Source organism: Falco cherrug, chromosome 4, assembly GCF_023634085.1.
Source record: "Falco cherrug isolate bFalChe1 chromosome 4, bFalChe1.pri, whole genome shotgun sequence".
Taxonomy (NCBI): Eukaryota; Metazoa; Chordata; class Aves; order Falconiformes; family Falconidae; genus Falco; species Falco cherrug.
The window spans coordinates 71,997,230-72,010,549 of NC_073700.1; the positions used below are offsets into that span (position 1 = coordinate 71,997,230).

Below are 13,320 nucleotides of genomic sequence, written 5' to 3' on the forward strand. Positions count from 1 at the left end.
TAGAGCTGTAATCATTATGGACCCAGTCCAGGCTCTGCTCGGACTGCTGATCCAAACAGTATTTGAGTTTTCACATTCAAGGTATTAGGTTTGGGAATACCTAGGGGAAACATTTTGTTTCTTTGGGACAAAATTATAATAAAGTATGACAAACTTCTGCAAATTTCTGTACTTTTATTTTATATGCAAATAACGCAATCTGTTTGGGACAGAAATGTATCCTAAATCCCCACAGAATGTTGGAAAAAACCTATTTGTAACTCCTATGTATCCTTAAAATTACAACCCATGCTACATTTTTGTAATTATTTGGTAAATTAGACTAGTATAAATAAATGTGATTTATTTATTTATTTTAGTTTAACAAACGAACACTTTGTTTTTAAACCATCATACAATCTGGTATGGCTAGAGCTCAAAAACAAAGGACATAAAAGAGAGTCCTAGCTACCAACAAAAAGAATAAACTTTGGAATGAAATAGGTGGACCAAAGGCAGATATTTCCAATTAAATTGATAAAGTACAGTGGTTATAATTGCATGGACTTGGAATGTAGCTGGAGAAAGCTTCACAGAATCAGAAACTAAAACATAAAAATCCAGGCTATATATTTTATCTCCTTCACTGTCAATAAAAGGAAAATTTTCTCATAACAGTTGGACAATATATGTAGAAGCTTAATTCAAGTCACCTGTTTGCATGACTACTCTTAGCCTTATGTCCAGCTACTAAACCAATCTACTCATTCTACAGTATTTCCACCTTTTTTTTTCCTGAAAAATATGGAACAGCTGTATCTTGCGCCAGAAATGAGAGAAAAAAAATTAAACATGTCCATTTTTTATTTTAAAAGTCTAGACTATAGCCATGAACTTCTCTTTTCATATTATTATATAGGTGAAAATGAAAATTTATGCTTGCATGGAATTTAATTCTAGATACATTGGACAGTCTGTTTCTCTTCAGGTACTAATTAAGAAAAAGTTTCACAACCTGCTGTATGCTATTAAGCCAACTATATAAGTATATTCTATCTTCCAAAAGTTCAGGGGCATATCAGAAGTTATGAGTACTCTTGATAGGCTTGATTTTTTGTTTTGTGTTGTTTGTTTGGTTGTTTTTTCCCAGAACTGGTTTTAAAGTGGTTTAGACATTCTACCATGTTCTCTCAGACAACAGTCAACGCTGCTTGCTACAAAGGAAGATATAAATGTTTAGTTATTCAATCAGTTGTGCACAAGGAGATATTCCGCTTTTCAGTAGGAGATCACATTACGTACTGAAGCGTAAAATGTATTCATTCTTGTAATTACATATTAGTTAGAATAACTGCCAAGGTTATTTCTATTTATGTGCCTGTAGACTTCTATAAATCTAATTATATCTGCAAAAGAGTGAAATAAGCAATATCCTTTGGTCTTTAGAGTACAGTATAAAGTATAATATTTAAAAAGAAAAGATTTCAGCAAATCTGATTTTCATACTATTGTCTTCCTTTGCCTGTGTTCACTTTAATTTCAGCTATGATGCTTAATTTTACAACTTTTTTTTTTTAATTAGACATTTGTGCTAAAATAATTTTAAAAATAGTGTGGAAAAAAACACTAACTAAAACAAACAAAAGTTTTCCAAGGTGATATGAGCTAGGAATAACTATGAATAATAGAAAAAAAAATTGTGATATGAAGTTGCTTAAAGTGACAGTACTAAGCCCTTTTTATACACTGGGCAGCCTTCCTGACAGCTATCATTGCAGGGCGTTAGATTTTCCTATCATCCCTGTAACACAGCTGCCAGCCCCAGGCAGGTGGTTCAGGTATCTTATACAACTACAATGGAGCTCAGCAGCCACAGTTTGGCAAAAGAACTGCATCCTGCACTGAAATGTAATGTTAATTGAGTTACACAGAACCCAACAAAATCTGTCTTCATATATGGGTGATGAGGTCAAATCACCACCACTACTAAAGAGTGACACAGCAGACTACTGAAGATAGCTCCAGAAACACATCAGCCCAATATTCAAAAAGTGCAAAGTGCAGTGCAAAGAAAAAAAAAAAAGCTTCATGATTTCTCAGGAAACAGCAAAGAGAAAAATAATCATTTTACTACGGTATCATTCCACCGTTCACTCATTTCCTAAACTCTACAAAGACCTAATTTTCTAATCTTAAAAGATTATAGTAGATTTAAAAGAAAAAAAAAAATCAGAGAAAGGAAAACATCTGTGGAATAGTTCTCAGCAAGCAGCAGACCTGTACAAGTTTCCGCCAAAAGTGGAGGAGGGGCTAAATTCTGAATGTGTTCCCAGGGAAATTAGACTCTACACAGAAGGCAAATACAGTAAGGTTTACTACATATGCAAAACCACATTTGGTTCATAAGGCCTTCCAAAAAAGAAATATTAGGAACATTAGGAGGAACCATCACATATGCCTGTCCTTTTCTGATTTTTGCTCAGCATCTCATTAACAGCATTAGAGACAGGATATCCAGTAGAGATGGACCTCAATGTGATCTCCTGTGGAGTATCACTGTGTTCTTTAAGATACATGTAACACTTCAGTGAATCTCTTTTAATTTGCTGGAAATAACAACTGTCTTCTCTACAAAACTGAATTCAACAGCCACCAGTTCTCTTTTTTCTCCATTGTAGCTTGCTAATCTGACCAGGCAGCCCATGGCCGCTGTTGTATTCCCAAATAAGTGCTACGGAGACATGAGCAGAAACTCTGATGGAGGGATCTGCCATTTTTACAGCCAGTAACAACACTTCAGGAGGGAAGAGAGGGAAAAGAGAGAGAGAACATGCAAACTGGGAGATCACAGAAGTTGTTGTCAAATCCATTACGCCTCTTTGTAAAAAAATGTAAGTGTAAAATATGAGTCATGCCAACGGTCTCACATTTTGTGGACAGAGACAGACAGTATCTTCATCTGTGAACGTTCCTGAGGGGATTGTATAACTCCCTTTGAAATCATGGTTACTGCAAGAAGAAGAAGAGGGTATGAATGCCTCCTGGAAAGGCCACGGCTTTGAACACTATTAACCCCCTTTTATTGAAAAAAGCATACAGAAAATAGCTATCACTGCATCTTTGAAATATAATGGAAAGAGTGGTTAAGCGTGGGGAGAATATGCTATCTGACCTACACAATCCTGAAAGCTTGCCAGGTCCATAGGAAGGTCTAAGTTATTTCAGAGGAAACTCTGGTGCATTGACCCTGGCTGGATGCCATGTGCCCACCAAAGCTGCTCTATTTCTCCCCTCCTCAGCTGGACAGGGGAAGGAAAACATAATTAAAGGCTCGTGGGTTGAGATAAAGACAGGGAAAGATCACTCATTCATTTACCATCACAGGCAAAGCAGATACGACATGGTGAGATTAGTTTAATTTATTACCAATCAAGTCAATGTAGATTGGTACCAATGAGAGATACAAATAGAACAGAATGGGAAACAAGAAAAAGGCCGACTTGGGCCTGTTTCAGAGCCTGGTTGACAGAGTCCCTTGGGAGATGGTTCTGAAGGGCCAAGGCATCCAGAATGGCTGGACATTATTCAAGAAGGAAGCCTCAAAGGCACAGGAACAGGTTGTCCCCATGTGCTGAAAGATGAGACAGTGGGGAAGACCAGCCTGGCTGAACAGAGCTTTGGCTGGAATTCAAGGAAAAAGGGAGAGTTTACTATCTTTGAAGGTCACAACAACCCTATGCAGTGCTACAGGCTGGGGAAGGGTGGCTGGAAAGCTGTCTGGTGGGAAAGGACCTGTGAGTGCTGGTTGACAGCCGGCTGAACATGAGCCAGCAGTGTGCCCAGGTGGCCAAGAAGGCCAACAGCATCCTGGCTTCTATCCAAAAAAGACCAGGGGAGTGACTGTCCCCTTGTACTCAGCACTGGTGAGGCTGCACCTCAAATACCATGTTCAGTTTTGAGCCTCTCACTACAAGGGAGATGTAGAGGTGCTGGGGTGTGTCCAGAGAAGGTCAACGAAGCTGGTGAAGGGTCTAGAGAACAAATCTTAATGAGAGAAGCTGAGGGAACTGGGGTGGTGTAGCCTGGAGGAGTCTCAGGGGGCATCTTATTGCTCTCTACAACTACCTGAGAGGAGGTTGTAGGCAGGTGGGGGTCGGTCTCTTCTCCCATATAACTAGCAACATGACAAGAGGAAATGGCCTCAAGTTGTGCCAGGGGAGGTTTAGATTGGACATTAGGAAAAATTTCTTCACTGAAAAGGTGGTCAAGCATTGGAACAGGCTGCCCAGGGCAGTGGCGGAATCACCATCCCTGGATGTGTTTAAAAAACACGTAGATGCGGTGCTTAGGGACATAGTTTAGTGATGGACTTTGGCAGTTCTGGATTCATGGTTGGACTTTATGATCTCAACCTAAATGGTTCTATGATTCTGTAAAAACAAATCTTAATACCACCTTCCCCCAACCCTTCCCTTCCTCCCAGGCTTAAGTTCACTCCTCATTTATCTGCCTCCTGCCCCTCCAGTGGCACAGGGGTATGGGGAATGGGGATTGCAGTCAATTCATCACAGGTCTCTGCCACTCATTCCTCCTCTGGGGGGAGAACTCCTCACACTACCCCTGCTCCAGCATGGGGTCATCGTCCCCCCATGAACTTCTTCAGCATGAGTCCTTCCCACAGGCTACAATTAGTTCTTCACAGACAGCTCCAGTATGGGCTCCTTCTATGCGACGCGGTCCTTCAGGAACAGGCTGCTCCAGTGTGGGTCCCCCATGGGGTCACAAGTCCTGCCAGGAAACCTGCTCCAGTGTGGGTTCCTCTCTCCATGGGTCCACAGGTCCTGCCAGGAGTCTGTTCCATCACAAGCTTCCCATGGAGTCACTGCCTCCTTTAGGCATCCACCTGCTCTGGCGTGGGGTCCTCCACCAGCTGCAGGTTGATGTCTGCTCCACCATTAATCTCCCTGGGCTTCAGGGCCCCAGCCTGCCCCACCGTGGGCTTCACCAGGGGCTGCCAGGGAATCTCTGCTTCCATCTCCTTCCCTCCTTCTGTACTGACCTTGGTGTCTGCAGAGTTGCTGCTCTCACATATTCCCACTCTTCTCCTTGGCCGCAATTGCTATTGCACAGCAACATTCCCCCTTCTTACATACGCTGTCACAGAGGTGCTACCATCGCCACTGATGAGCTTGGCTATGGCCACCAGTAGTCCGTCCTGGAGCTGGCTGGCATTGGCTCTATCAGACATAGTGGGAGCTTTTAGCAGCTTCTCACAGACGCCAGCCCTGTAGCCCCCCTGCTAACAAAACCTTGCCACACAAACCCAATAAAGACCTTTACTTGGGGCAAAGTCTAACTTGAGAATCTGCCCACACCGCAGACACAACAGGCATGAACAGCACTGTTAGAACAAAACTGTGTTTGTATCTTCCTACACACAGTACTGTTGTAGGACATGAACAAAACCCAATATTCCACCATACATCACTATTCATACAGTGAAGATTGATAAGCGCCAGTCTAAAATGATGTTTATTGTTTCTCTGGCACAGCATTTTAAGTGGCGCTCAGTGGCTTTCTACTTCAGCATTGTTGTTGCTAAGCAGAGTCATGAGGACAATCTACAGCATGCTGTCAGTCTATGGAAAATGACAATGCTGGCTTTCAAAACAATTTTTTCTAGTTGTCCAGTGCTCATTTTCAGCCTTTAACTATTACTGCATGTTTGTCCAGAAGGAAAACACACATTACCTAAAATGTATTTTTAAAAAATGTTTAAAACTTCAGAGAGTCTATGTAGGGTCAGGGAACAATTCTTTTGAACAGTGAGTTTTTGTCACAGATGGGAACATTTAATAACTCTATTATATTTAGTCCTTACACTACATCCATTGCCAGAGCACTCTATGCGCAGAAAGAACAAGCACGGGCCACCCTATTATACTTGTTTACACACTGATATTGCTCATAAGTCTTGGAAGAACCTCCCTTGATGTGTGCATTACAATTAATTCTTATTTAAAACCAAAAGGAATTTAATCTTTTTTTTTTTTTTTTTAAATCACATTTGTTCAGTATGCAGAATACTAGTTGCAGATTGGTATGTCTCAAAAATTACAAAGTAAACTCTTCAAATTGTGACAAAAAACACCAAATAACCAAACTTCATTTGGCTTAAAAGGAGGGGAAGAAAACATTGTGACAGTTACAATTCGCTGTGCTATTCTGTGTACCTAAAATGAAGGAGATATTCCTTGTGAGTCCTGAGAAAAGGTTGTCTAAATATAGCAGAGGAGGCATATTAACCAGCTAGAAGAATATGCATCTGTATGAATTCTGCATTGTCATGTTATCAGAATAGACCTTGAAAGCTACGAATCTCTCTCTTAGAGGGAAAACATTACAACTTTCTTAGTAAATATTCTCTTTAGCTGGAGACAAGAAAGGAACAGATTTCTGCTGCATGATGTTCTTCATCCTTAGAAACACTGAAACATTTGAGCAATGGATGTGTTTCACTTTTGATTAAATTCTCCTTTGTATCTGCATATAAGCAGAGAAGTCTGAGTCCAGATTTTTGTAGTTGATCATCATAGTCATTCTAGCTGACTTTAGTTTATGAAGTTATACCACAGAGCACTGTCCACGGCCTCCAGCATGCATTTTACCACTGTTGAGAACATTTCTGTAGGCAAGAGCAGGTTTCATACTCGGGTTCCTAAGCCCACATTTCAGGCAATGATACAAAGAGATATCAATGCTAAATAGTAGCTGTAAGTTGGAACCCTCAGTGGCTAATGTAAACTCTTATCTGGGACAAGTGAAAATTGTTGATACAGAAAAGATAGTTCACTATAAGGATGAATTTAGACCATTATCTCAAAGCATTGCGAATCTACAAAGTTCACAAAGTACATCTTAGATGAGCTACATGAAGAAAAAAGTCTCTGGTGGCTTTTTCCTGAAATTTTAGGATCTTTTTTATTATATACACCATAAAAGTGTTTTGGAACATCCTTTACTATCAAAACCAAAGCTTTAAAGTTTCTAATACTGCCACAGGGACCTGCATCTACCATTAAGAGGAGAGAGTCTGAAAACATAAAAAATAAAGAATCAGAAATCTCAACTAGTGTTCCTCTTGGGGTAACATTCATATAAAGCTGAACTTTAAAATACCAATCTCATTTGCAATAAATTTCTGTAGATGTTTTGACAAAAGTAGGAAGCCAATACAGCATACTGTAACTGGCAACTTAAGAGAGATATATCTGGAAAACATTGCCCATATCTTTCCTGCTTGTCTTATGCACAAAGTACAGTGAATTTTCTTGGGTTTGATGTAGTCACATCAGTCTTACTTCCCAGTGCCTGAGCAGTGCTTAATGATGTCCTAAAGGGGAAAGCTACTCATTAGCCATAGTAACAAAGCAAAGCAGCTCACATAAATTAATGACCCATTCTCCCAGTAGTCCTTGACATTGGGAAATATTAACTTTGTTTTATTGATCAGAAAGACAGAGAAGTGAGACAAAATGACTTGCCTTAGCCATGCAAGAAATTTGTAGTAGGCCCAGGAACAAAATGCATCTCCTAAATTCCACTTTGGGGGTTTACATTTCAGTAGCTTTGGTGATAAATGTAGAAGATGGAAAGAGATTTCTCCTGTTCTGTCAGAATGAGTTTCTCCTTCATAATTTGTGTCCAAGCAAATATCAGTAACGAACAACATCAATGCTTTCAAGAGCAGCTCCTACCTTGGAGTTATTGGGATCCCCATCCCCATCAGAACGTTATTATTTTGGGTAAAATTTTCCTGAGTTTTATTTCCCTTGTGCAGAAAGTGAGTATGGTGCAAACAATTGCACCAGTGCTGGCACCATACCACACAGGAAGAAGATGGATATGGTACCTAAACATGTCAGTAGGAATTCCCACTACCCATAAAGCATTAAAGCTTGATGGTTTTACTGCAATCTATCCATATTGGCTCTGTCTCACTCTTAGTTCTTTGTTTTACAATAACTATATTATAAAAGTATTGATAAATAAATCCTACTGAATTAAGCCGGGCATTGTCTAAGTATACATGGCTGGACATTAAGTCTTGCAGATTCACAAGTGTTGACTCAGTACCCAAACAATTATTTCCTAAAAATAATTTATTGTAATTTCAATGATCTACTTAAAAGCATGTTAGTTTCAACATGTCTTTAGCAAGCTATGTATTCAATTTCTTTTTTGAAGGAGAGACAAAAAAGTGAAAGCAATGCTGCTATTCATTCTTTCCAGACTTAATGTAGACTGTTTGTCCGTAGCAGGAACATACCTGTTGGAGGCAGTGTTGTGGGTTCTGCTGGTAAAAACTCCTGGGATGGTAAGCACTCCCTGGAAAATGTGAGGTCATCAAGTGCTATGCCATCTTTTGGACCTTTTCCAGCTACCCCTTCAAAGATTACTTGGAAATCATCTCCATCTCCAGCCAGGATCAGTGCCTTGCGCTGCCAGAAATTTCCCTGGTTTCCAGTAAGATTAAGGAGAATGTTTTCATGTTTCGCCATAGTCCTCTGGTAGACAATCAATGATCCAATGTGAGCTCCATACATATGGTAATAGAAAAGTATCTGCAAGCAAGAACAATAACATCAAGTCTACAATAGGTGACTGCAGACCCATTCTGCTATGGTATTTACCCTAATTACTAAATTAAGCATCATCACTAGCATTCAGAATAGCCCTTGACTTTACTGATTCAAACACAATTTAATTAAAAGGCACCAAAAAAAATATCACTAGTGAAAATTTTTGAACTATTCCACATGCCAAACTTTGAAGCAAGCATTACAATACTGTGACAGCTGATCTTGTATCCCTTTGAATAACTCTTGCATGTAAATGTAAAAGAATGAAAAAACAGAGGAATGGAGCAGTGCCATTTACAATACAAGAAGTAACTTCAGTTTACTGAACACTTTTCTGGTTATAAATGTGTTTATGATGGATTACAGCGTGTGTAATTAGAAGATAATCTCTAATCTAACATGGGATCAAAAGTTCTACATGGATTGCAGAAATGCAAAACAATAACTAAAATAAAACATAAGAGGTCCTTGGATTAGAGAAGAGACATTTTTTTTTTATTATTTTTTTTAGAAAAAATGGGGAAAACAAATTATGAAGCACAAAAGAAGATCAAGTAGATACAGAACATTAAAAGAAATCCCTGTGAAGAGTTGTCATAATTAACTGCTCTCTTAAGTTATTTTCAATTCAAAAGCAACAAAGGAATGCTTATATTTTATCAAATTAATACTTAATGTAGTTCAATATCCTGTTTCTGACAAGAATCGGAATATTTCCAAGAATGATAGAGGACCCTGAAAGAAGCAATTCATGCTATAATATATGAGAACATGTCTACATCTCAAATTTCTTTCCAGTCTAATGCATAGCACAAGCCCTAAAGAATAAAAACTCTATCTTATTTATTATAGCTATAAAAACCTAATAGTGAATATTATGATACACATGTAAACGTGAAGTCATGTCCTTTTATGTTACCTGGTGCTACAGGATTTCATAGGCTTCTACAGTCTATTGCATCGCATAAACACATTATTTAAAAAAAATCCTCACATTTCTATTTAACTGATTTTCTCTAATAATTGATTAGTAAAGCCACCAAGGGCTTTGTGTTATAATTCTTTTGAAAGTTTTACTGTGTTCACTTTCAGAATGTCTCCTGTGCAATGAAGAGGTCAAATATAATTTCTATAAGTCTGTTTTCTTGTATGGAAATGTTCCTATTCACCTCTCCATTTCCTGTCCTGCAGCTACTCTGTTTCTCTTAAATTCTTTCCTTAAATGAGGTTTGTCTATTCGATATATAGTTATATTTAAAAACTATATAATAATTTTCACATTTTTAATTTTTCTCCATTCCTTTTTACTACTGCTGAATTTTGTTTTATTTTCTGACTGTCATTAAATTCTGAGCAGATACTTTCACAGAGCTGCCCACTACACTGCTCTGGCTTAGTTACAGTTGTTTTCAAAACCACTAGACTGTATTTTTTATGTTTGTCTTTATTACATGATCCTTGGAATTCAATTCCCTCCTAACTCCTGGACCCAACATTACTTTCTGGATTTCAAATTTATTTGCAATACCCTTATCTCAATTACACTGAATAATTCGATATATCAGAGTCAACATACTGGTCTTCTGTTCCACTGTATAGTTTCTAGACATATCATACAGTAGTAATGTTACGTTGATAACAGCTATGCACAAACTTAATTTTAAGTATTTATCTGAGTCATTTCAGGGCTGGGGCCCCACATACTCAGGCTTGAATAATAATGCATGTGAAATATCAATTCCCATACTTAATTTGCTTTGTATCAGAACATAGGCTAGCTGTCTAGTCTTCTTTCTCAACCAGATAAGGTTGAGAAACAGATGTTTTCAAATATGATGCTACAGAAAGAAGCAAACATTGCCAAGGTTCTCTGGATGTTGTCATTCATCAGTTGGCTGTTTAGTATTTTCAGGTCTATCCTGAAGAATTTATCATAGTTTTTTTTGAAAACTAAAAGAACTATAACATCTGGTTCTGTTTGGAAAGATTACAACGGAAAAATATACAGAAAATACAATACTTGATAAAACAAGTATTGTTTTATCACCCCCTTCCTACCATGCATACCATAAAGGAATTGCCGATATTAATGACATTTTCATAATTTTTATTAAAATTCTTTGACTTTATTCTTAAATTACCTTAAAATCACAATATAGGCTACATGACTTCCTGATTTTCTTATGGGTTGACATTTGCAGATAGTATAATTACTTACCACAGATGCCTCAATGCAGAATTCTCCATTATCTTTCCCAGGTTTATTTTGGCATTTATTTCTACTTAGGCTGTTTCCCTTGGATTTCTATTCTTTTTGAACATGCAGCTTGGTTTGTGAAAGTCTTGTATACAAACGAACCATTTTTTTTTCATGTATGTCCGTTTATATTTGCTGATGGTATATTTGGTTTGCCTGCATAAATTACTTGTCCCACTGATGTGAATGTACATTTTTCATTGATCTGAATGGGCCTAAGATCCCAAACAAAGCTTGTTGTAATATATAATGTAGTATTTGCTTCTCCAATAACTCACAGAATGGAGTAAAATAATTTAAGGGACTGTCTGATTTCCTATGAGGCTCTGGGTCTTGAAGTAACTTTTTCATTCAGACAGTTTGCTTTACCAGGAATTTCACTTCCTTTGGTCAGTTGCCTAAATGAAAGTTGCAGAACTGGTCAGAACCTTCAAAAAGCACTATAATATGCTGTAAATATAACTGACTGTTTCAAATCCTATCATGGATGTAGAAGTTTTGTCTGTAAGGTGCATAGACCTGCTGGTTTTTTTTAAATGATTTTCAGTGTGACAAAATAGTAGTTTCCAGTAGTTCTGTTTCAAGCTTTTAATTGCATTTAATGTGCGACATCATAAATATTCAGATGTGAACCTGTCATTCTCAGTTATTCTGCATTTCTTTGCATATATGTTTTACTCTTCATAGAAGTTAAATAGCAGAAAAGTTCTTTTTAAAGCGTAAAATCAGATAAGGTTGAGAAACACATATTTTTAAATATGATGTTATGGAAAGAAGCAAACACCTCCAAGTTCACGTGAGAGTAAGTTTTTTTAGTGTATATATATATTTTAGGCAATATATAAAATGAATGTAGAAAATATGAGATCATGGCTCAAATTTTGATGATATTTTATAATGGCTTGATTAAGTTTTGCTACTGACACACTGAAATTAGTCCTAAGTTTTGTTTGGAATGTAAAATCCAGCAATTTATGTTCAGTATTTCCTGACTTTCTTATCTATAAAGAGTTTTGGGAGTTTTCAAACAGCCAGAAGAATTTCAATCAAATGGACTACCTAGAAATCTCAAGCATAAGCAGAACTCCTTCAAAGTTTCAGACAAACTCTTTACAGGTTTTGATTTTCCTTATGAGTAGTGAGTATGAGATAAGTGGAACTAAAGGTAAATGACTGGACATTTTGAACAGAGATGTCAATTGCATATACAATAAAACTGTTCAGGACTATTTTAGTCTAAGACAACTTCCACTTGATGAACATAGTGCGGTGATCACGCTATCAGTTCAATTCAAAGGCTTTTTTAAAAACTACTCCTCTTCACCAAGATTATCCTCTTGACAGACCTAGTAATGACTAACAAGACAGATTTATAAAGGTGAACTTGCAAAATGAGACCATGAGGACAAAAATCCAATGTGAAATGATTACATACCTTATTTTACAGGCAGAAACTCAATAAAATTTTACATCTTCCATAAATAGAAAGACACTGATATCACCTCAGGCAAGGTACTGGACCAGTATCTTCCACAAAAGTATAATGTAAGAATTCCAAGTGTGGCATCAGTAGGGGAGATGCTCCAAATGCTGGAGAGCAAAGTGGCTGTTTTATGGTTGCATCATTAGAGAGGTCTTGAGCTTATTTAACTGGCTAAAGTCAGATAGCCAACAAACATTCATATTGCCAAGTTAGACAGATCTTCAGGTGTTAATAGCAAAATAATAACATTAATGTTATTTTTACTTATGGTAGTTCCAGGATTATTTATCCTAGATTCTAGGCTGGCATACGACTTAGACCACTCTGCATTTGTTCGTACTTCCTTTCAACTCTAACAACTCATAGAATGGAGCAAAATAGTTTCAGTGACCATCTGATCTATTAGGATGAAGTTCTGGGTCTTAGTTAACTATTTGAAATATTAATTCCTTCATTCCAAACCAAATATTGAAATTGCTTTGTGTACCAATCCCCCCTTTTTTCTCTTCACTAGGTCTTTTTTGGCTGTTGTTTTGGTTTGTTTTTTGGGTTTTTTTTTTCCAGATCTCTTCCATTTTGGAAATCCATTCCCAAGTTTACCCTGAAAATGTTAAGCCATTCCTGCCTTGCTAATTTTCTAGTCTCTGTAACTCCTTTGCTAATTTTTTTTTAATTATTTAATTACCACTTCGCCTTCCACAGGAGCTCCATTTACGCACAATATTCCTCTCCATGTAAATAATATGTAGATGCTTCATTAGCTCTATTTCTAACTACTATTTAAAAAATATTAGTAATTTTATTAGTAATTAGAATTATTGACAATTATTAATGCTTAAATTTCCATTGTGTTTTTGTCACTGGTGTTAGAAACTGAGATTCCACTCATTTTTGCCTTACAAAATTTGAAAAAATACCATTCCAAAGTAATGCATAGTTCAACTTTCTGGAAAATTCAG

The 13,320-nt window shown here is 37.3% G+C and overlaps 1 protein-coding gene across 1 annotated transcript in view; it reads right to left on the bottom strand.

Annotated features, from left to right (window-relative positions):
* The window catches only part of MALRD1 (MAM and LDL receptor class A domain containing 1), a 282,559-nt gene that overhangs the window by 154,204 nt on the left and 115,035 nt on the right, over nt 1-13,320 (bottom strand). The window contains exon 25 of the mRNA XM_027800878.2: nt 8,309-8,603. Coding sequence (XP_027656679.2) covers nt 8,309-8,603 — 295 coding nt within the window. The remainder of the gene's footprint in view (nt 1-8,308; nt 8,604-13,320) is intronic.